This window comes from Anabrus simplex, chromosome 6, assembly GCF_040414725.1.
Source record: "Anabrus simplex isolate iqAnaSimp1 chromosome 6, ASM4041472v1, whole genome shotgun sequence".
Taxonomy (NCBI): Eukaryota; Metazoa; Arthropoda; class Insecta; order Orthoptera; family Tettigoniidae; genus Anabrus; species Anabrus simplex.
This window is the reverse complement of record NC_090270.1, coordinates 225,583,021-225,608,357: the sequence shown is the minus strand read 5'-3', so window position 1 is coordinate 225,608,357 and position 25,337 is coordinate 225,583,021. Positions and strand designations below refer to the sequence as shown.

The following is a 25,337-nucleotide window of genomic DNA, read 5'->3' as shown; positions in this document are numbered from 1 at the left end:
TTAGCAGCGAAGCAGTGCAAGAGTGCTTGTACGTGAAGTTTTCTCACTCCAACCGCGAGCGAGATGAGAAGAGATGCGATATCACGTGACACAGAATCTAGGTCACTAGCTGAGCCCAGAGAGTATATCCAACGTGAGAACAAACATTATACCCTATTTCCCTCATTCTTTCACCACTGCCAACTCATCGAATTCAACTGTTTTTTCCCTGTTAATTTTTATAAATCGCAAGATACTCAATGGATAATCAAGTGCAAACACTCATTTGAATCAGGGAATTTTACGCATAATTATGAGACCGAGAAGTGCTCTACTTAACTGACAGAGCGGTAACTACGCCGTAAACAAGGGCGTGTCTTAATGGTAAACAGATGTTGAGACCCAACCGCGGCAACTAACCCGAGGATTCCCCTAGTGCTCGTCATCATTCACCGACAGAGACAAAAGGACACTTTTAAGATTGCTTGAGAATCTACGAAGCTATTTCAAAAACATTCACTCAGTGAATATGGGAATATAGGAGCTACATTTTGATACCCTGTTCGTCATTCTAGGTTGCGTATTACCGGAGCGAACTCTGAGAAGGGGTTGCATTTTCCCCCCACTCTAAGCATCCGAGCACCTCACCTATATAGGAAGAAGCCGCGAGGCAGACACTACCACTTCATTTTCAGTGCAACGCCAGTTCGTTAGTAGTTTTGTCATGATTTGCGTGTGAGTCGTTTATGAAGAAATCATCCTGTAATCTGAGCAGTGCAACGCAGTGATTTATTAAAGTCTGTGAATATATGTGGAAATAATCACAATCTGAGTAAGATGTTTGCGCATACAGTGTGCCGCTAATTGGTAAGGTAGGAACGGTACGAAACCGTAATGACTGCTGTCCGTGTGTAGAAGAGGTCATGTATCGAGCCCCGTATGGAGCCTATGCCTAAACTGAGACAGCTCAATTAACATGAATAGGCATGTATCTAGCTAAGTGCGTGGAGTGTGTGTGGTCGATATAAATGAGAAATATAAAGAGAGTGAGTGAACGGCTCATTGTCGGCATAATTAAGGGCAGTGTCACGTTATATAAATCCATAAAGTAGTAGAGAGATTGACTTACGCATGACTAGGTGAAATAGAATATGCCTGAAGTACAGTCGTGTGACAAGAGAATTTTAACCCAGTAGTGGCCTAACTAGTGACATTCTTTATTCAGGGCCTAGAATAGCTGTCTGCTGTTTATAAAAGGGTAGGTAGATGAAAGGGAACAGTGTCGGGCTTTAGAGACATTACCGGCATTGGGTTGGAATGCTCGTGATATTGAGCAGATCCAACCATGTATTTAAATTGTGATGTGTAACAAAGTAACGCACTCACATGAGATAATTTCCCCTCATTTACATAAGGAGTCTATAAGAGTGTCGGAGTGGACGGGATATCCAGCTGTATGCCAGAATTTGCCTGTGTACCAGAGAGAACGAGACATCTAGCTGTCTGCCGAAATTTTGCCCGAGTAGCGGAGACCATCTGGAACGTCGAACGAGGTTAAGCCATCATGTTCGTGACCTGCCAGTTGGTCACCAATGAACTTCAAGCCGCTGAAGACGTCATGAATTCCGAGTAATTTATGGATGTGCCCTCCTGTGGCGCTGTGAACGTGGCATCATGAAGGCTGAGTACATTTCCAAGTATTTATATCTTTGAAGGTCGTTACCCATTGTAAATATGTAAATTTGCATGTTGACATAACGTAGATCGCTAGTATGCCATTTCAGAGGGATAATAATGATAATTTCATTTTTATTTTGGGCCTTTTATACAATACTTTCATCATGGTTTTGGGAAGACCATATTTTACTTCCAGCCTTCTATAAGGGTTCGATAATGCATTACGTAAATTTAAGGACCTTAGATCTATTAAATGTGAAGTACTGTCAAGTAAAGAGGGCTTAATATTCTGTAAAAACGACTCCAGTTATCATCTTTCTATAACAAATATGAGTCATCAAAGATATCTCAGTAATTGATTTTTTTTTGTACTTCACAAGCTCTTAGGAAATCCTCCTTACTAGACATTAAGACTGCTGGAACAACGGACGGAGACAAGAGATTGGGGTATATATCTCGTCGTATTATTAGCTCGTGAATGTGTAAGGTAATCGGGCCCATATGGCAGGAGTTCATCAATAAATAGCATGGTATTCGAGGTATCGAGAGGGGAAACGAGATGGTTGAACAGACTGTAGCCCTGATATATATATACTGTGAGATAAAAAGGTGAAGTTCCCTTGGAATCTGGTAGTAATGTACGCGAAGTGGATATCGCGTTATGAATATGTTGATTATGGCCGGACATAGTGCCGATGTGTAATGTGCTGGTATTATGGCCGGCAGTGAAAGGATGAGATTATTTTACCATGAAGCAATTGTCTGAGAAGGCCTGGTGGCCCGCTAGCTGGAAGTGTGTCGCGAGCAGTTTACAGCTTGATAATTTATGACCCCCATTCAGGAGGGGAGGTAAAAGTGTTTTCTTCAGAAAAGGGAATAGAATACAAGTAGCCGGTTTCTTTCCTCTCGACACAACGATTACGTGCATCAATTTAAATATTGCCAACGTCGCACAGATTCCAATATGCATTAGAAGAAGGATTCCTCCAATTTATTTTCCTTAATTATTCACAGCGTGTAGGGAATTCCAGGTTAGATATACCCCGTCTCCGAAGATCCTGGGTTCATTCCAGGAGACAGTGAAAGCTTAGTGTCACCAGCGGCAGATGATTTAGGCCATCTGTGACTCATTGTGTATGTTTGAAGTGCATTTGTTCCTGTCAGTCTCTTACAGGTAGTCCTATGATACTCTGTTTATGATGTCTGGTATTGAGGTTGCTTATGTTTGTCCCTAGGTAGCGACGTCGTGTAAATAGTGTCCTGTTATGTCTATTGATAAAAATCCTAATGAAATGAGCGTGTTTATTACATGGCCTATTAAGCAATGATTAAGTTAGGGAAATGTTGTGGTACGACTTTCAAATGCTTGGGAGTGTACACTAAGGTTACCTTCGTATATTTCAGTTCATAAGTGTTCGTAGGCCTATATCACAACCTGATATAGTTTGAGTATATTCACTCTCGGCAAATAAACAGGATTACAATAGGGTATGTCCATACTGAATAGATTTGTGCGTAAAGTGATCAGTGTAAGTGTAAAGTGAAATAATTAGAGAGAAAACGCCTCTCTAAGTCTGAAATAGTGTAAATAGTTCAAGAGAAAACGCATCTAAAGTTTGAATAATTGAACGTATGATGAAGTGTAGAGAAAGACTACCGAACATTAACGTCAAGATAACCTTCAATATCACATGTAATGTGTTGTATGGCATATCCATGTAAATAAGGTGTGTTTCGCTAGTATAGTAAAAATTGTTATGCAAAATATAGTTTCTCTTCTCATTAGTAATGAAATAGTGTTCCTCTCATAATTAATAGTCCCCTACTATAGAGAGTATTATTAAAGAAATTACCGTCCCATCGGACGGTCTACTGACCCGAAAATGCGATACCGACTTAGCTAGCGAATCATTCTAGTAGGGGAGGGTGAGGCTTTGATGACCGGGCTGAGTTCGAGGCTCACCGATGGTGCTCCATTCTAACATCATATTTATGAACCACGGTAACTTGTTTATGTACTGGAGCCTTGGACAGGTACATAAATTGGCGCCCAATAGCGAGGTGCGGTATTGTTGTTTGGGGCGAGCTCCATATCGTTATCACGACGCATAATTTAGCGTCCCGTAACGTGTGGTATTTTGGTAGTTGGCGTAAGTCTTGTAAAGTCCTGCGGCACCATAAATATTGATATAGCCAATATTTTGGCGCAAGTTCGCATACCACTACTATAAAAGGAGTACCTAAGATAGTAGGATTATCAATTTGATATGGTTAGAACTGAAAGAATGGAAACACCAAATTTACCCGTATATTACATTTGTTAGGAGAGAGGAATATTACTTGCTAGTTGCTTTACGTCGCACAGATAGGTCTTATGGCGATGATGGGACAGGAAAGGGCTAGGAGTGGGAAGGAAGCGGGCGTGGCCTTAATTAAGGTACAGCCCCAGCATATGCCTGGTGTGAAAATGGGAAACCACGGAAAACCATTTTCAGGGCTGCCAACAGTGGGGTTCGAACCTACTATCTCCCGAATACTGGCCGCACTTAAGTGACTGCAGCTATCCAGCTCGGTAAGAGAGGAATATGAAATAGGATCAGTGCGTGTGAACGTGATAGTCAATATGAGTAATTTGTCGGATGGAGTGCATAAGCCACTACCATAGACAGTTACGTTATGCGCAATGATATTTAAATGAGTGACTGGAATAAATTACATTAAATGGATGTAGGGAGAAGAATGAAGAGATCGTGTACCAGGTTAAGTAGAAATATACACAATGGTCACTCAGAAGTATGGCAGACCTGAAGAAAATTTATGGAGTTGTGTAACTTCAGGGAAGCAACAAAATGGCCTTCCCATTGTTGAGGATAAAATGACCGGACTGAGTTCTTCAAATCCTTCTGGTCACAGGTTCATGCCGAAGGCAATGCATTTGTAGCAGGCCTTGGTAGCTTAGGGGATTCATCCCAGGTAAACAGAATAGATATCGCGGATAAGAGTGGAAGCCTCATCACTCTTATTTATTTATTTTCTCAAAATGAACAGTGCAATGTTGTCAGTTCGAGACGGGGAATTGTCTGCTAAAGCACCTTCCAAATCTTGAGGCTGAAAACATACAATGTTTATTAAGTGCACCACATTTCTGGCACACGTAAAGTACCGAGCCCATTTAGGTCGCAGATTTAGGTAATATTTATTTCAATAAAGGGCTACATAAATTTATATAAGAAAAACAATATGTCGGGATAATGCTTAAGAATTACATAGGAAAATACTAGGGAAACACAAACAATTGTTAGGAGGTGTGGCACAGCTGTTTTGAAGCTAATTTCGGTGTAGTACTGTGCCGTTTTCATGTGTGACATATGCTACAGCGCGAACAAAACCAACTAGCACGAGGTCCAGAAACATGGCGCCGAAGCAGTTTAGGCGAGGACTGGTTTATAAATGTCGAATACGCAATGAAGTGATTGTGAAGAAAGGACTTTACTTTCATCTCTAAGCGGAGAAAACGTGTATATATGTGTAAATACTGTTAGAATTAAGTCGAATGTAAAATGTAGAATGTATGAAAACAAGACGAAACCAAAGATTGAACACATAGGGTAATGTTACGGAGTATAAAATATCGATATTTGCTAATAAGAACGGTAGAGACATCTAGATGTCAGTAGATGTAAGTAAACACCTAAGATAGAGTTCCATATCTAGTAGCTAATTTTGTTATTCTATGACTTGTGTAAAAACGTTAAAAGTATTCTTGTTAATTGTTATTGTCAATGTGATGGTAGTATGGAAATGATACGTAAAAATTAGAAATTGTATGCAAAGGAAATTAATAGGGAATATATATATGCAGTTAAGCAAATGCACCTGGCCTAAAATAACGGTGATATGCTTATGATTGTATAAAGGCCAAGCCATTACAGAAGGAGCAATACGATATATAATAGAGATTGTCCGTATCGTAAATAACTTCGTATAATTAGAAGTAAATGCGCAATTGATTTACTAGTGGCTCTGTGTGTTGTCAAAGAACTAATATTAACCTTTTTCAGGTGTAATCTGCATGAGTCTAAAAGGAAGTACTAAATCAAAGGAGAATATGGAGTGCTAAATTATGTACAAGTAGGTCCAGCTGAAACGGTGGAGTGGTTACCGGGATGGATAACTTAAGCCAGTGATTCATATAGCCCTGGCTATGCAAGTCAGTAACTGCTTTCCATTATAATGATGTCTTTTTATTGTGTGCATTTTATTTGATGCAACATTCATCTGTATTTTATTTTAGTTACTAGTTTATTTAATGTAGGTAGTAGTGTATATGTAGGACATGTCCTGAAGTAGTTCGCCAAAACGTAATAGTAATTACATCTCGAGCGGCATGATATTATGTTATTTGGAATATAGGAATTCTTATATGCGTTAGGCGACTCGGCATTCGAAATGATACGATACCATGCGAGAGAATGAACGGTTATGTTAGTGGATAATTCCGACATCACTTATATTATGTTGTTGTGCCATAATTACTGGAAAACGTGAGCCTATGTATACATATGTAACAACATCAACATAGAATCAGCATATTTATCGCGAAGCTAACCTTGGTATTGCAGGTAAGTGATACAAATGTAGTAATGTTGTGAGTAATGACACTGGTATGAATCAACGTGAGATAATAATAATAATAATAATAATGATAATAATAATAATAATAATAATAATGATGGTGTGAGTGTCAGATATATTAAGTACCGGCGGTGATGGTGGTCATTGTGTTGATGAATAATTCAAGTGTATTAAGTGCATGTGGTGGTAATAGTTATTATGATGATGAATAATAAAACGTGGGGATGATATCGTGATGTGCCATCGATGTGTGGGTTAGCTCACATATAATTTAGTGGTTGAAATAATGAAAAGTGTTGTGTTGTGTGGATTATTTAATAAGATGGGAGGTGACAATGAAGGTTTATCTTGATATCGCCACATGGAATGTATTATTTAATTGCTTTATGCCAGTGTGAAGTTAGATAAAGCAAAAGAAGGTGTATCACTTGTATATAAGCGAATGCTGAAATTGTAATGCCCTAGTATAAGATGATGTTAAGGTTATAATGCTCTTACATGAGTGAATGCTGGGATCGTAATGTTGTTATGTAAGTGTAGGCTAAGATGGTAAGGCGGATAATTATTAATTGCAATCAGATGTCGGCCACAATTGTCCTATCGATTATCGTTACGTTTCGGATGTCATATTCAAAATCTATGTCAATCATTAGGGTTTTTAGTCTGTATGACGGCGACGTGATCGAGGCATGCATGAAGCTTACCACGCGTACAGCTTCGAGGACATATGACGTGATATTAATAAGTTAGATGTTTACTTCATGGACATGGTAGTTTAGTAGATGTAGTAGAGACGTCGTATGTGGTTTTATTAACATTTAAGTGTATATATTCTTGTCTTTATGTATATTATCTTTGATTATTTATTTTATGCATTAGCATTAAGGCAACATGATCCTCGAAGGTATGCGCGAGGGTGGACGTGTAATTATTGTCGCGTTGAGGCGAACCTCATCAGGACGTACGAGTTAGTTAAGGTGGTGATGATTATTTATTTTAATTAGGTTATGCATCACATATAAAAAGACATTATTATCAGCTGAATTTGACATGAACAAAATTCTCCTATTGAAAATCTGACATCAAATCAAAACTGAAGGAATAAGAACACCTAAAACTTGTGGAGTAAAAGAAAGAACACAGTCATTATGGTAATTTTTCAGGTTTAGGCACGTTATTGAATAAATATAGATTTAGGTTCCGAATTTCAAATAGCCATTATAAATGAGGAATGATCAATTTGAAATCACTGCATTATGTTGAATCGGGTATAAATTAATTCAATTACGAATTATTTTATGTCATTACCAATTTGTTCTTCGGTAACATTTTTAATTTGGGTTATACTTTGGTTTCGTCTTAACTAGTAGGATCATTTAAATTAATAAATATAATCTGATCCAGAATATCTCCATCTTTTCATTATAAAATGGATATACATGGCCTTACTTATAAAATTAATTCAAATTCCAAGATTATATTTGGTATAATCAATTTTAATTCAAGACATGGTCTCAATTATTATAAGCATATCATAAATTATGAAAATAGGTGATGCAAACACAACAACGATTGGCTTAATAACATTAATATAGCAATTTGAAAATAAGCCGCCCGATAGGATTCCGAATCCAATTTTCCACCGTTGATGCGATTTTCATTCATCGGAACATATTAGCTAGCTGAGGCACATACAAAGTCCTGTGATCCTATGAAATAGCCCCACAACAATAAAAGAACCCGTCAAGACCCTGGGTGTAGAGTGCTCCCAGTGCTAATTTATGGGGCAGCGCCACGTGGAGGGTGCATATTTGTCATCCAACAGTGGGGCTCGATGCGGAATAAGGCCAGGAGGGCGCAGTACGACTTGGTCATTTTCAAAAAATAGCACACCTTCCTAAGTTTAGGGAATTGAATCGTATGAACTGAAATACCATGAGCAGCTTAATTCAGGGGGGCACAAATTTCTCAAGAATTGAAGTATTATGGATGTGGAAGGTATTAAGCAGTTGATGGCCGCCTTACTGGCCGAACAAAGTGAGAAGCAGGCAGAGCTTTTCAGGGAACAGAGTGCAAAGTTTGATAAGCGTCTCGCGAGATTGGAACAGGCCAATGTGGACAGTAGGGAACAAATAAAGGCCGATAGTGAAAGGCAGGCAGAACTATTAAATAAACTAGGACAGGCAACCACAAAAATTGAGGAACGTTTACACCAGCACAATAATCAAGTAGGTCAGCTCACTGCACGGTTAGACGGATACGAGGCGTCGTGTAAAGCCCAATCCGCAGAGCTTAAAGAGCATGTTACCTCCCGCATTGATGACGTGACGACACGCATAGATTCTCTTACGTTGAAGTTGGAGCAAACCAGTAGCCATTTAGACAAGCGTACAGACGAAATAGAAGAGAAATTGTTGGCTCAGGGGAGCAAAATGGAAGAAATGGAAGGACAGATAACGCAGGTTCAGGACAGCACATTCACGAAGTGCAAAGAATATATCGACCAGCAGAAGGTTGAATTGAGCATCACCGCCGAGGAGAAGGAATATGAAATTATTTTAGACACACTTCAGAGGGATGTAAATGACAAACTAGACGATGGTGCTATCCAAGCAGTGAATGAGGCAGCAGGGCAACTGAATATTCGACAAGGGAACGCTGCAGAAATGAAGAGAATTCAGAAGGGCATGACGAGACGACGGAAGAAGAAGAAGAAGACGGATAAGGTGAAATACCGGAGGAAGGAGAAGAAAATGAGAGAATCGCCAGTAATCCGGAAGAATACACTTAAGGTTTGTCTTCATGAGGGCATAATCAAAGAGCTTCAGAAATTTCTAATATGGACCAAGGGAATGAACAACCTTACGAGTTATTAACGGTTATTTAGGATTTTGAAGAGATGCGTTACTGAATCAAGCCGATCACATGACGATATTCAGTTCGACAGGAAGAAATTGGAGAAGAAATTCATCAATGAAAGGGTACGTCAAAATGTAGTTAGAAGACGCAAGAATAAAGGGAAAGTTCGCATAAACTCAGCATTCCGGACAAGCTGCAGACTTGAGGAGACCACTTTCATTATGGGAATTAGGGAGTGCACTAAGAAGGAAAATTTTGCTATGTCGCATGGCCAGAATGAAGTATCAGGGATGCTCAGCCCAAGACCTCATGCTTTGAAAGTAGGGTTGAGTGAACAAGAGGAAGGATCGACATACTAATGACAAGCTACGATCTGATTTGAGATATATATCATGTACATACAATTTAATGTTAAGGCAATCTACATATGTTAGTAGTATGATAAGCTAGTGATGAATCACAAGGAAGAATGTATATTATGTACATATGGGATAATATTTATCGAATTAGTATAAGGAATAGAGGATAAGCCATATTAACGCATCAAATCAAAACTATACCACGTACCAGGACAATTACAGGAGGAAAATCCAAACGATCCACGTGGCTTAGAAGATGAAGGACAACTTGCAGAAGAAGGCGAGGACGACGACGGAGTGGACGTCGTGGATGAAGAGGATCCTGAAGAAGAAATGGATGGAGTAAACTACATGGAACTAGAAGATCACCACGGGATGGATGATAACACTGATGAGTCGGGAGATGAAGATTGTCTAGCATGCACGGAAAGACATCATAACCCAAGAATACTTGCGTATCCTTATGTCCAGATATGCACTAAGACAAGAAAATGCTATCCTACAATACACACACATTTAATAATATGAGAACCATGTGATTGGTAAGAAAAATCCCTAACGTGATTTTTTTATTTTAAGCAGGGGAGGGATGTAACCGTTCACAACGTCACCTATGGTGTGTCATGATATCCAGGAGATGAAATATGCCGTTTTCCGCGTCATTCTACGATAAAAACTGCCCAAGTTAGAATTTTTCCACACGCTCCGGGACACGATTTGCTGTATCCAGAGTTGCGTGACCCAACTCTAGTTGCTGGTAATTAGCAGCGAAGCAGTGCAAGAGCACTTGTACGTCAAGTTTTCTCACTCCAACCGCGAGCGAGATGAGAAGAGATGCGTTATCACGTGACACAGAATCTAGGTCACTAGCCGAGCCCAGAGAGTATATCCAACGTGAGAACAAACATTATACCCTATTTTCCTCATTCTTTCAGCACTGCCAACTCATCGAATTCAACTGTTTTTTCCCTGTTAATTTTTTTAAATCGCAAGATACTCAATGGATAATCAAGTGCAAACACTCATTTGAATCAGGGAATTTTACGCATAATTATGAGACTGAGAAGTGCTCTACTTAACTGACAGAGCGGTAACTACACCGTAAACAAGAGCGCGTCTTAATGGTTAACAGATGTTGAGACCCAACCGCGGCAACTAAGCCGAGGATTCCCCTAGTGCTCGTCATCATTCACCGACAGAGACAAAAGGACACTTTTAAGATTGCTTGAGAATCTACGAAGCTATTTCAAAAACATTCACTCAGTGAATATGGGAATATAGGAGCTACATTTTGATACCCTGTTCGTCATTCTAGGTTGCGTATTACCGGAGCGAACTCTGAGAAGGGGTTGCATTTTCCCCCCACTCTAAGCATCCGAGCACCTCGCCTACATAGGAAGAAGCCGCGAGGCAGACACTACCACTTCATTTTCAGTGCAACGCCAGTTCGTTAGTAGTTTTGTCATGATTTGTGTGTGAATCGTTTATGAAGAAATCATCCTGTAATCTGAGCAGTGCAATGCAGTGATTTATTAAAGTCTGTGAATATATGTGGAAATAATCACAATCTGAGTAAGATGTTTGCGCATACAGTGTGCCGCTAATTGATAAGGTAGGAACGGTACGAAACCGTAATGACCACTGTCCGTGTGTAGAAGAGGTCATGCATCGAGCCCCGTATAGAGCCTATGCCTAAACTGAGACGGCTCAATTAACATGAATAGGCATGTATCTAGCTAAGTGCGTGGAGTGTGTGTGCTCGATATAAATGAGAAATATAAAGAAAGTGAGTGAACGGCTCATTGTCGGCATAATTAAGGGCAGTGTCACGTTATATAAATCCATAAAGTAGAAGAGAGATTGACTTACACATGACTAGGTGAAATAGAATATGCCTGAAGTACAGTTGTGTGACACGAGAATTTTAACCCAGTAGTGGCCTAACCAGTGACATTCTTTATTCAGGGCCTAGAATAGCTGTCTGCTGTTTATAAAAGGGTAGGTAGATGAGAAGGGAACAGTGTCGGGCTTTAGAGACATTACTGGCATTGGGTTGGAATGCTCGTGATATTGAGCAGATCCAACCATGTATTTAAATTGTGATGTGTAACAAAGTAACGCACTCACATGAGATAATTTCCCCTCATTTATACAAGGAGTCTACAAGAGCGTCGGAGTGGACGGGATATCCAGCTGTATGCCAGAATTTGCCTGTGTACCAGAGAGAACGAGACATCTAGCTGTCTGCCGAAATTTTGCCCGAGTAGCGGAGATCATCTGGAACGTCGAACGAGGTTAAGCCATCATGTTCGTGACCTGCCAGTTGGTCACCAATGAACTTCAAGCCGCTGAAGACGTCATGTATTCCGAGTAATTTATGGATGTGCCCTCCTGTGGCGCTGTGAACGTGGCATCATGAAGGCTGAGTACATTTCCAAGTATTTATATCTTTGAAGGTCGTTACCCATTGTAAATATGTAAATTTGCATGTTGACGTAACGTAGATCGCTACTATGCCATTTCAGAGGGATAATAATAATAATTTCATTTTTTTATTCTTTTATACAATACTTTCATCATGGTTTTGGGACGACAATATTTTACTTTCAGCCTTTTATAAGGGTTCGATAATGCATGACGTAAATTTAAGGACCTTAGATCAATTAAATGTGAAGTACTGTCAAGTAAAGAGGGCTTAATATTCTGTAAAAACGATTCCAGTTATCATCTTTCTATAGCAAGTATGAATCATCCAAGATATCTCAGTAATTGATTTTTTTTTTTTTTTGTACTTCACAAGCTCTTAGGAAATCCTCCTTACTAGAAATTAAGACTGCTGGAGCAACGGATGGAGACATGAGATTGGGGTATATATCTCGTCGTATTATTAGCTCGTGAATGCGTAAGGTAATCGGGCCCGTATGGCAGGAGTTCATCAATAAATAGCATGGTATTCGAGGTATCAAGAGGGGAAATGAGATGGTTGAACAGACTGTAGCCCTGATATATATATATACTGTGAGATAAAAAGGTGAAGTTCCTTTGGAATCTGGTAGTAATGTACACGAAGTGGATATCGCGTTATGAATATGTTGATTATGGCCGGACATAGTACCGATGTGTAATGTGCTGGTATTATGGCCGGCAGTGAATGGATGAGATTATTTTACCGTGAAGCAATTGTCTGAGAAGGCCTGGTGGCCCGCTAGCTGAAAGTGTGTCGCGAGCAGTTTACAGCTTGATAATTTATGACCCCCATTCAGGAGGGGAGGTAAAAGTGTTTTCTTCAGAAAAGGGAATAGAATACAAGTAGCCGGTTTCTTTCCTCTCGACACAACAATTACGTGCATCAATTTAAATATTGCCAACGTCGCACAGATTCCAATATGCATTAAAAGAAGGATTCCTCCAATTTATTTTCCTTAATTATTCACAGCGTGTAGGGAATTCCAGGTTAGATATACCCCGTCTCCAAAGATCCTGGGTTTATTCCAGGAGACAGTGAAAGCTTAGTGTCACCAGCGGCAGATGATTTAGGCCATCTGTTACTCATTGTGTATGTTTGAATTGCATTTGCTCCTGTCAGTCTCTTACAGGTAGTGCTATGATACTCTGTTTATGATGTCTGGTATTGAGGTCGCTTATGTTTGTCCCTAGGTAGCAACGTTGTGTAAATAGTGTCCTGTTATGTCTATTGATAAAAATCCTAATGAAATGAGCGTTTTTATTACATGGCCTATTAAGCAATGATTAAGTTAGGGAAATGTTGTGGTACGACTTTCAAATGCTTGGGAGTGTACACTTATGTTACCTTCGTATATTTCAGTTCATAAGTGTTCGTAGGCCTATATCACAACCTGATATAGTTTGAGTATATTAATTCTCGGCAAATAAACAGGATTACAGTAGGGTATGTCCATACTGAATAGATTTGTGCGTAAAGTGATCAGTGTAAGTGTAAAGTGAAATAATTAGAGAGAAAACGCCTCTCGAAGTCTGAAATAGTGTAAATAGTTCAAGAGGAAACGCCTCTAAAGTTTGAATAATTGAACGTATGATGAAGTGTAGAGAAAGACTACCGAACATTAACGTCAAGATAACCTTCAATATCACATGTAATGTGTTGTATGGCATATCCATGTAAATAAGGTGTGTTTCGCTAGTATAGTAAAAATTGTTATGCAAGATATAGTTTCTCTTCTCATTAGTAATGAAATAGTGTTCCTCTCATAATTAATAGTCCCTTACTATAGAGAGTATTATTAAAGAAATTACCGCCCCATCGGACGGTCTACTGACCCGAAAATGCGATACCGACTTAGCTAGCGAATCATTCTAGTAGAGGAGGGTGAGGCTTCGACGACCGGGCTGAGTTCGAGGCTCACCGATGGTGCTCCATTCTAACGTCATATTTATGAACTACGGTAACTTGTTTATGTACTGGAGCCTTGGACAGGTATAATATGAACACTGTCTTCGAGAAGAAGTAAAATATGAACATAAATCCAAAACAAAAGTAATAAAGTGCAATTAGTGAATATTCAAGATAAATTTAAATATTATAATTATATATATATTTATAATTATATATTGTATTGAATAGGCGGACCGCTTAGTTATAATATTTAAGTTTATCTTGAATATTCACTAATTGATTATAGTCAATATGGGATTAGTATTACTTGAAATGAAGCTGTTAAAGCTCATCACTTGTAATAAAGTGCAGTCAATCAAACTCAGGCAATAATGGAAATATTACATTAGGAAATGAAGTCTTAAAGGAAGTAGATGAATATTGTTACTTGGGTAACAGAGTAAGTAATGATGGCAGAAGTAAAGAGGACATAAAATGCAGACTAGCACAAGCACGAAGGCCTCTTTTAAGAAAAGAAATTTTGAACAATAATACAGGAATTTGAAAGCTGTTTGTCAAGACCTATGTCTGGAGCATGGCATTGTATGGTAGTAAAACATGGACAGTAGTTAGCTCAGGAAAAAGGAGAAGAAAGGAGCTTTTGAAATGTGGTGTTACTGAAAAGTGATGAAAGTGAGATGTGTAGATTAAATCATGAAAGAAGAGATACTGAATCAAATGGGTGAGAGGAGAATGATTTGGCAAAATTTGACCAGAATAGGTAGAGTGAATCACAATCCAAAGAAAGGAAATCAAAACTCTGAGACTTGCTGATGATATTGTTATTTTAAATGAGTCTGCTGAAGATCTGGAGAAACTGCTGAATGATATGAACACTGTCTTCGAGAAGAAGTAAAATATGAACATAAATTCAAAACAAAAGTAATGAAGTGCAGTCGAACAAAGACACATCTTAGGATACCCAGGTCTTGTTCAGTTAGTTTTTGAGGGAGGTATAAACAGTAAGAACAGTAGGGGTAGACCAAGGCATGAAAGTGACAAACAGATTAGAGTAGATGTAGGATATAGTATTTACACAGAAATGAAAAGATTAACACAGTATAGGGTGGCATGTAGGGTTGCATCAAACCAATTTATGGACTGATAACCCCAACAATACCACCATTGGTAAAGTACAATATTTCACTCTCCATTTAAACAAGATTTTATTAACTCGCTAATACTTGACAAACATTCTAAAACAGTTTTCAAAATCAATTTCAAATAAGAACAAAACAAATAGACTAAGTACATTTCCATGATAACCAGTGATGTCGCCAGAGTATGACGAATAGAAAGTTACTGGCAAGACCGGCCAGCTGATGTGACACCAAGATCGTGTGACTCAATCTACCATGGACAGATGAGTGAAGAGGAAGTACTAGATGGAGTGCATGACTGAGATAAGTTCGAAAATATTTCCAAAATATTAAGATAGTGAACACAAAATTTTAACATAAATAAAATTCATCATATTCATCAATTATTAAGTAATAATAAAGTGATTTCTGATCAAATCTGATGATATTCTTCCAAGGACAAAACATGTCCTTTCTGTTTTAATTATTTTAAATTCTTCCTACAGCATCTGCAGGCTGCCATAGAGTGAAAGATTTACCTTACAAATTTTGGTTAGGCATGAACCTATTCTTTACAGAAATGTCATAATCAAAGAAAGAAAGAAAGAAAGAAAGAAAGAAAGAAAGAAAGACAGAAAGAAACAAAGAGAAAGAAAGAAACAGAAACAAACAAACAAACAAACAAACAAACAAACAAGAGATAATTTTTTAAGATCCACATGCATGGTTCCTAAAAATGGAGGGAGAACCTTTCAATGCAATAATTGCTATAGTAGTGATGAAGGGTTTGGGAAGTCTGAACTGTTGCTTACATAAGACTAAAAAGCTTCGGGATTAGTTACAGTTAAATATATAGGAAAATATTTAAAATTTTATTTCCACCTATTCAATACAATATAAGATATTGACGTTTAACATAAAACATTTTTCAAAAGTGAGACATGTTTCGCCTCATATTTTGAGGCATCTTCAGTCACTAATCAAAACCTTATTTCTGTCAGATAACATTTCAAACATTCTATAGCTATTATACAAATGTTCATGAAATAACTAAAACTCTATTGTAATGATGAAAACATGTGTTGTTCAGTTGATGAAAAAGATGTCATAGGATGGTACAGTAGTACAGAAGATGGCTTGAAGCCTTAGTCAATATTAAATTTTAAATACATAGTAGAAAGCATATAAAATCGTATACAATATATACAAAATATACAATACATTTAAATGATATTAAAATAGTAGGTTCTTAAGAAGTACATTTAAAAATGGAGGTGTCTTATAATTATGAGTGGCAGTTGATGGCTTAAAGCCGTTGTCAGAGTTTGATGCATAAGTAGAATAACACGTTAATATGAGGTAAAAGAATATGAAAAGGATTACATTAATGGATATAAGAGATAAAGAAAAAACATTCCAAAATACTGGGCAATTGTTGTTGACGCCAGCATATATTTGCCCGTAATGTTTGAAGGTCAAACAGCTCAAAGATTGTTTATAGAATGGTTCAGCGAGATTGTGTAAACATAAAGTTTAAAGTTGGCTTGAATTTATTTCGAGTCATCGGAGTAAGTTTTTAGAGAATGATGATAAGCAGTTATTTAATTTATTTTCCGGGTTGAACCGTGTTGTACTTGTACGCATATCACGTACAGTTTGCCGACGTTTCGAATACATTGCAGTATTCTTTGTCAAGGCGACTGAAATACCCCTACTCGATCCGAGGTAATCAGTCTCCCAGGCAGAAATTACACTACTAGAGTGGCTTTGATCTTGGCCTTTTATATCCTAGCCTATCTGGCTGACGTAAGCCCTGGCTGTCTCGTGAGGCTTCTGGAAAGTTTATGTCACAGCCAGGTAGTGGGGGCTTGCCCGCGCTGTTATGTAATGGGGTTGCGGCCCGTGTGTTTATGTTGTGGTCTGTATGTCTTAAACTATGAATGATGGGCATCCAAGAATTACTGATTTTGTATCCTTCTTCTAAATTTATGTTGTTCGGATGTTTCTTGATTTCGATAGCCTCGCGGATTTTCCTTTCCAGGTTCCAAGGGATAGCTGCTAGGATCTTGGTCTTGTCAAATGATATTCCGTGCCTAGTTTCGTAGGAATGCTTGGCTACTGCTGAAATATCTGTGTTTTGGTTCTTGGTGTGACGGATATGTTCTTTTAAGCGGGTGGAGATCAGACGTTTTGTCTCACCTACATAACAAGCTCCGCAGCTACATTCAATGTGATAAATCCACAAAGAAGGCATACCTCTGCGACCTATCGTGAGCGCTATAGGCTCTCCCACGCACGAGATCGCCCGTTACCTAGCTGGACTACTTCAGCCACATACAGGAAACACTGAAACCTACGTGAAGGACTCCCGACATTTCATCCAGCTCCTTAAGGACCAATCAATTGAAAGTACGGACCTATTAGTAAGCTTTGACGTCACGTCACTTTTTACCAAGGTGCCGCTAACAGAAGTATTTCCGCTATTAGATCAGAAACTTCCAGAAGACCTGTCAACACTAGCTAAAGAATGCCTTAGCGCCACTTATTTCTATTTCAACGGGGAGTTCTACGAACAGACAGAAGGGGCCGCGATGGGGTCGCCACTCTCTCCAATAATAGCAAACATGTATATGGAACACTTCGAACAGAAAGCCTTAGCTACATCTGCTCTGAAACCGAAATGTTTTCTGCGTTTTGTGGACGACACTTTTGTAATCTGGCCTCACGGGAGCAATAACCTACAGCTAATTCTCGACCATCTCAACTCCATACACGTAAATATTCAGTTCACCATGGAAATAGAAGTAGACGGAAAACTACCGTTCCTGGATGTGCTAGTAATACGTAACCCCAATGGGACGCTAAGTCGCGCAGTATACAGGAAACCCACTCACACAGACAGGTACCTACACGCCTCGTCTCATCATCACCCATCACAAAAGCAGGCTGTCCTAACATCACTAGTGAACAGGGCCATAGCGATATCTGACGCAGAGCACCTCGAGGAAGAAAAAGAACACCTCACGGAAACCCTTAGGAAAAATGGCTACTCGCTCAATAACATCCGACGAGTCCTTAAAAAATCAGAAGAGAAGAAAGAAAAGACCACCGCAGGAGAAAACAACGGGAAAGAAGAACTGACCCGCCAGAAAACAGCGATACTACCATACATTAAAAACACTACAGACAGGATCGGCAAGATACTGGACAAATACAACATAAAAACTATCTATGAACCTTACCGTAAGCTAGCCCGTTATCTACCACCAGTAAAAGACACAATAGAATTACAGGCCCCTGGAGTGTATCACACTGAATGTAGCTGCGGAGCTTGTTATGTAGGTGAGACAAAACGTCTGATCTCCAACCGCTTAAAAGAACATATCCGTCACACCAAGAACCAAAACACAGATATTTCAGCAGTAGCCAAGCATTCCTACGAAACTAGGCACGGAATATCATTTGACAAGACCAAGATCCTAGCAGCTATCCCTTGGAACCTGGAAAGGAAAATCCGCGAGGCTATCGAAATCAAGAAACATCCGAATAACATAAATTTAGAAGAAGGATACAAAATCAGTAATTCTTGGATGCCCATCATTCATAGTTTAAGACATACAGACCACAACATAAACACACAGGCCGCAACCCCATTACATAACAGCGCGGGCAAGCCCCCACTACCTGGCTGTGACATAAACTTTCCAGAAGCCTCGCGAGACAGCCAGATAGGCTAGGATATAAAAGGCCAAGATCAAAGCCACTCTAGTAGTGTAATTTCTGCCTGGGAGACTGATTACCTCGGATCGAGTAGGGGTATTTCAGTCGCCTCGACAAAGAATACTGCAATGTATTCGAAACGTCGGCAAACTGTACGTGATATGCATACAAGTACAACACAGTTCAATCCGGAAAATAAATTAAATAATTCTTCACACCGTGGAAGCTTCACTTCTAAGATACGAAACCTTTACGGGGAGGATATTCTCAAAGCTACTAGGCAGTTCGACAACCTTCGGAAGAAAATGAGTAACTACCTGGCTCGACTCGCCTTTCTGAAACGCTGCAGGGACAACAGCATTATACCAGCATGTGTGAGACTGAAATATCACACCAAGAACCGACGGACTGACCGTATTCTTCACGAAACCAGCATAAAAATCCTCAAAGAACGGATCAGTGACACAAGACAGATTCTGGACTACCTCAACAATAAATTATTTCATCTCCACCTGCAACTTGCCAGCACTCTGTCGCTCAATGATTGGACCACGTTAGACGGCATTAGCAACACACAATCCCAGCGTACACTGGAACTAGCCACTGCCAAGCAAAACAAGAAATTCAACCGCCTCTTACAAAAACAGAAACCGAAACCACCTGCTCCACTGAAGAAGAATGTAATAGTAAACCTCACAGATAAGCCACTCAGTGAACCCACTACCTCGGTCTTGAGAAAAGGACTCAACTACGCAGTAGCTCCGAATAGTATACCGGCAGAAGAAATAATTAGCAAAGTAGAAATTGCAATCCGGCACCTTCCTACCGAATCTGCAGAGGAGATCAGACAGGATATATCATGTCTACTTAGATCCGCAAAGCCGCCGCCATCCAATTTGACTAAAGAAGAAATTCATACCCTAAAAACACTACGTCAAGATACGGAAACAATTATCCTACCCGCAGATAAAGGCAACGCTACGGTGATAATGACACGCACAGACTACACTCGGAAAATAGAACAATTACTCACCGATTCTACATACAGGAAAATTAGGAACCCTACCAACCGCATTAAGAACAAACTCCACACACTAGTAAAAAATTCCAGTATCCCAGCCGAAATACAGAAGAAACTGATATCCTCGGACCTGATACCTCCAAAATTGTATGGCCTGCCTAAAATCCACAAAGAAGGCATACCTCTGCGACCTATCGTGAGCGCTATAGGCTCTCCCACGCACGAGATCGCCCGTTACCTAGCTGGACTACTTCAGCCACATACAGGAAACACTGAAACCTACGTGAAGGACTCCTGACATTTCATCCAGCTCCTTAAGGACCAATCAATTGAAAGTACGGACCTATTAGTAAGCTTTGACGTCACGTCACTTTTTACCAAGGTGCCGCTAACAGAAGTATTTCCGCTATTAGATCAGAAACTTCCAGAAGACCTGTCAACACTAGCTAAAGAATGCCTTAGCGCCACTTATTTCTATTTCAACGGGGAGTTCTACGAACAGACAGAAGGGGCCGCGATGGGGTCGCCACTCTCTCCAATAATAGCAAACATGTATATGGAACACTTCGAACAGAAAGCCTTAGCTACATCTGCTCTGAAACCGAAATGTTTTCTGCGTTTTGTGGACGACACTTTTGTAATCTGGCCTCACGGGAGCAATAACCTACAGCTAATTCTCGACCATCTCAACTCCATACACGTAAATATTCAGTTCACCATGGAAATAGAAGTAGACGGAAAACTACCGTTCCTGGATGTGCTAGTAATACGTAACCCCAATGGGACGCTAAGTCGCGCAGTATACAGGAAACCCACTCACACAGACAGGTACCTACACGCCTCGTCTCATCATCACCCATCACAAAAGCAGGCTGTCCTAACATCACTAGTGAACAGGGCCATAGCGATATCTGACGCAGAGCACCTCGAGGAAGAAAAAGAACACCTCACGGAAACCCTTAGGAAAAATGGCTACTCACTCAATAACATCCGACGAGTCCTTAAAAAATCAGAAGAGAAGAAAGAAAAGACCACCGCAGGAGAAAACAACGGGAAAGAAGAACTGACCCGCCAGAAAACAGCGATACTACCATACATTAAAAACACTACAGACAGGATCGGCAAGATACTGGACAAATACAACATAAAAACTATCTATGAACCTTACCGTAAGCTAGCCCGTTATCTACCACCAGTAAAAGACACAATAGAATTACAGGCCCCTGGAGTGTATCACATTGAATGTAGCTGCGGAGCTTGTTATGTAGGTGAGACAAAACGTCTGATCTCCAACCGCTTAAAAGAACATATCCGTCACACCAAGAACCAAAACACAGATATTTCAGCAGTAGCCAAGCATTCCTACGAAACTAGGCACGGAATATCATTTGACAAGACCAAGATCCTAGCAGCTATCCCTTGGAACCTGGAAAGGAAAATCCGCGAGGCTATCGAAATCAAGAAACATCCGAATAACATAAATTTAGAAGAAGGATACAAAATCAGTAATTCTTGGATGCCCATCATTCATAGTTTAAGACATACAGACCACAACATAAACACACGGGCCGCAACCCCATTACATAACAGCGCGGGCAAGCCCCCACTACCTGGCTGTGACATAAACTTTCCAGAAGCCTCGCGAGACAGCCAGGGCTTACGTCAGCCAGATAGGCTAGGATATAAAAGGCCAAGATCAAAGCCACTCTAGTAGTGTAATTTCTGCCTGGGAGACTGATTACCTCGGATCGAGTAGGGGTATTTCAGTCGCCTCGACAAAAAATACTGCAATGTATTCGAAACGTCGGCAAACTGTACGTGATATGCATACAAGTACAACACCGTTCAATCCGGAAAATAAATTAAATAATTCTTCACACCGTGGAAGCTTTACTTCTAAGATATGATAAGCAGTTATTCTCTACGTTGGTAAAATTTGACATTAGATTGAATGGCTGTTGTTTTCATAACTGATTGATGATATATTTTCAAAGTGTTGAAATTGGAAATTTTATCTTATTGACGAATGCTGTGAAGGTTTGATGTGGCTGTTGAAATAATGTTGTAGATTGGTTGGTTCTGAAATGAAGAAAGGAAAACTATGGTGTTGTTGGCCTGTTTGACTTCTTGTGTGAATCGTTGTCAGGATACTAGTGGTCGCTAACGTTTTTACTCCTTGTGTTGTACGCATGTTGTCTGTGCGGAGGGGAATGGTTTGGAGGGGGCGGGACTATAGGTTTGTGATTGGCGCACGGAAGAGAGTTGTGTATGGTGGGGGAAGCGGAGGGGTGTGAAGCATTTTTAAGCTTAAGATTGGCCCGTGGAGGTGAGTTACGTAAATTGGGAGGGGAAGGGGGGTGTGATGTGTTTGTTGACGTGGAAGGAGTGTTTATTGATACTGTATTGAAAATATTGAAGAAATTTTTGTCCTGAAAGTTTACTTTATCAAACAATGCCATCAATTGGTCATACTGTATAAAGGGCTTCTATTGTCTATTGGATCATTCAAATTTTTATTAGGATTGAATTATTGATCCAAAAATATATATAAATTTTCAAATTCAGTCATGAGTCTACTTTTTTTAACTCTTTTTAAAATTTGAAGGTCCTGTTCAATTGTGGTAAAATTGTGCCCAGTTTCTTTCATGTGATTGCTCATTGCTGAGTGTTTATTATGTTTCTGAGCATTGAAATGTTCGGAGTACCTAGTTATAAAGCTTTTTCCTGTTTGTCTGATGTATGAGCTGAGGCATTAATTACATTTTAATCTATAGATACCGGAGGCCTGAATATTTATTATTTTCAGAATTTATTGTATTGTGGTTGAAGAACATTTTTTGGTTTGAATTTTGAGTTTTGAAAGCTATTTTGATCTCTTAATTTTTTAAGGTATTGGTTATTTGATGTATGATTGGGTTGGTGTATGTAAAGGTTGCGTACTTTGATTTTTCATTTTTTATTGGGGAGAGGTTTGTGGATAGTTTCAATTTAACCTTATTAATTAGTTTGTCTATAATGGAGGGGTTGTATCCATTGAAAGAGGCTATTTCTTTTATTGTATTTATTTCTTTTTTTAAATTGATGGTTGAAAGGGGAATTTTTAGAGCTCTGTATACCATACTGTAAAAAGAGGACTGTTTGTGTGATTGTGGATGTAGGGAATTTTGTTTAATAGTTGTAGGTGTGAATGTGGGCTTTCTGTAAATTTGGAAATCAAACTTGTTGAAAATTCTTGTTATTGTGATGTCAAGAAATTTAATAGAGTTGTGGTTCTCATCCTCTTTAGTGAATTTGATGTTGTTATCTAGATTATTTAAATAAGTTAATATGTTCTCACTGTTGAGATTTTTGTCAATTATTACTAGCGTGTCATCGACATAGCATAGCCATAGATTTAATCCACTGATGTTATTTATTATTTTGTTGTTTTCGAGGTTATCCATATAAATTTCAGCAAGGATTCCTGACAAAGGGTCTCTCATGGCCAGGCCTTCTTGTTTGTATATTTTATAGTTGAAAGTGAAATAGATGTTTTGTAAGACAAAGTTTAGTACTTTAAAGAGTTCTTCTATTTCTATTTTGCTTAAACTGCTGTTTGGAAAGATTGTTTTTTATTATTTCTATAGTTTTTTTAGCGGGAATGTTTGAACACATGTTAGTGACGTTGAAAGAGCACATTATGTGATTAGGTTTTAAGTTGAATTTTCTAAGGATTTCACATAATTCTGTTGAATTTTTAGGGTGTTTGTTATGGAATTTAAAATGTTTTTTGAGAAATTTTTGGAGGAATTGTGAAGTTTTGTATGTCGGGCTATTTTGGCTGTTTATGATCGGTCGAATGGGAACGTCCTTTTTATGTACCTTAGGTAATGATCTGACGGTGGGTAATTTGGGGTTCATATTAATGAGACTTCGGTATTCATGTTCATTAAATAAAAATGGAGAATCTTTTAAAAGTGTTTTTAGGTTGCGTTGAGCTTTTGTAGTGGGATCCTTTGGGATTATTGTGTAAGTTTCATTAGAGAAGAACCCCTCTGTTTTACAGATGTAATCTTGTTTTTTCATTAAGATTGTAGTATTGCCTTTGTCGGCTTTAGTTACTATGATGTTATTAGTGCCAACTTTTTTTCTTAGTTCTAGGATCTGTTTTTGTGAGGTAGAGTTATTTTTGTTAGAAATTTCTTTTACAAGAGCAGGCAATTTCTTTTTAATTTCATATTTTACATCATTCTGTTTGTCTGTTGGAAATTGTTTATTTATGTTAGCTTCAACCTCGGCTATTGTGGTGATTATATCTTCTGCTTTATGTGGGTTGGGCCAATTATGTTTTAGGCCTTGGTTAAATAATTGTGTTTCTTTGTCTGAAAAAGTGATGTCAGATAGATTGATTGTAGTAGGAACATTGTTCCAAGGGGAGGGGGATATTTTTATACTACTGTTCCGATTTAGCAATTTTGCTTTTTCTTCTTTTAAATATACTAATTTGCGTATTAGAGTTTCGTGGTTTTTGCTCAATGTAATCTGTATTTTATATGAAATGTGTTGTTGATAAGAATTCCATTCTAGAGGTGATGACGACTGCGCGATAATCAAATGTTCGCGATAAAGTTTTGTATAAAAAAAAGATTTCTTTTTATACAGTAGTATTATTTCATTTTTGAGCCAAATGTTGTAGATTTTATTTTGAATCTCTTTAGATTTATGTTTCGGAATGTTTTTCCTTTGAGTTGATTTTAAAAACTTCGGCACTAAATTGGGTCTTACACATTCTTTTAGGAACTGAATATCCTTTGAGATCTTGCTAATTTTAGTTTTAAGGTTTTGATACTTGTTTTTATTAGCCTGGTTGGCTTTATCACATGAATCACATGAAAGAAACTGGGCACAATTTTACCACAATCGAACAGGACCTTCAAATTTTAAAAAGATTAAAAAAAAGGTAGACTCGTGACTGAATTCGAGAATTTATATATATTTTTGGATCAAAAATTCAATCCTAATAAAAATTTAAATGATCCAATAGACAATAGAAGCCCTTTATACAGTATGACCAATTGAAGGCATTGTTTGATAAAGTAAACTTTCAGGACAAAAATTTCTTCAATATTTTCAATACAGTATCAATAAACACTCCTTCCACGTCAACAAACACATCACACCCCCCTTCCCCTCCCAATTTACGTAACTCACCTCCACGGGCCAATCTTAAGCTTAAAAATGCTTCACACCCCTCCGCTTCCCCCACCATACACAACTCTCTTCCGTGCGCCAATCACAAACCTATAGCCCCGCCCCCTCCAAACCATTCCCCTCCGCACAGATGACATGCGTACAACACAATGAGTAAAAACGTTAGCGACCACTAGTATCCTGACAACGATTCACACAAGAAGTCAAACAGGCCAACAACACCATAGTTTTCCTTTCTTCATTTCAGAACCAACCAATCTACAACATTATTTCAACAGCCACATCAAACCTTCACAGCATTCGTCAATAAGATAAAATTTCCAATTTCAACACTTTGAAAATATATCGTCAATCAGTTATGAAAACAACAGCCATTCAACCTCATGTCAAATTTTACCAACGTA

General features: G+C 38.8%; 1 protein-coding gene across 9 annotated transcripts in view; it reads right to left on the bottom strand.

Moving 5' to 3' along the window:
* The window catches only part of LOC136876361 (galactokinase), a 323,016-nt gene that overhangs the window by 259,318 nt on the left and 38,361 nt on the right, over positions 1–25,337 (bottom strand). For 8 of the 9 annotated variants that reach the window (XM_068228397.1, XM_068228395.1, XM_068228398.1 and 5 more), the window contains one exon: positions 9,718–9,831. The exons of the other annotated variant lie outside the window; for it this stretch is intronic. In XM_068228397.1, the coding sequence (XP_068084498.1) occupies positions 9,718–9,831 (114 nt within the window). The remainder of the gene's footprint in view (positions 1–9,717; positions 9,832–25,337) is intronic. 9 annotated transcript variants of the gene reach the window in all.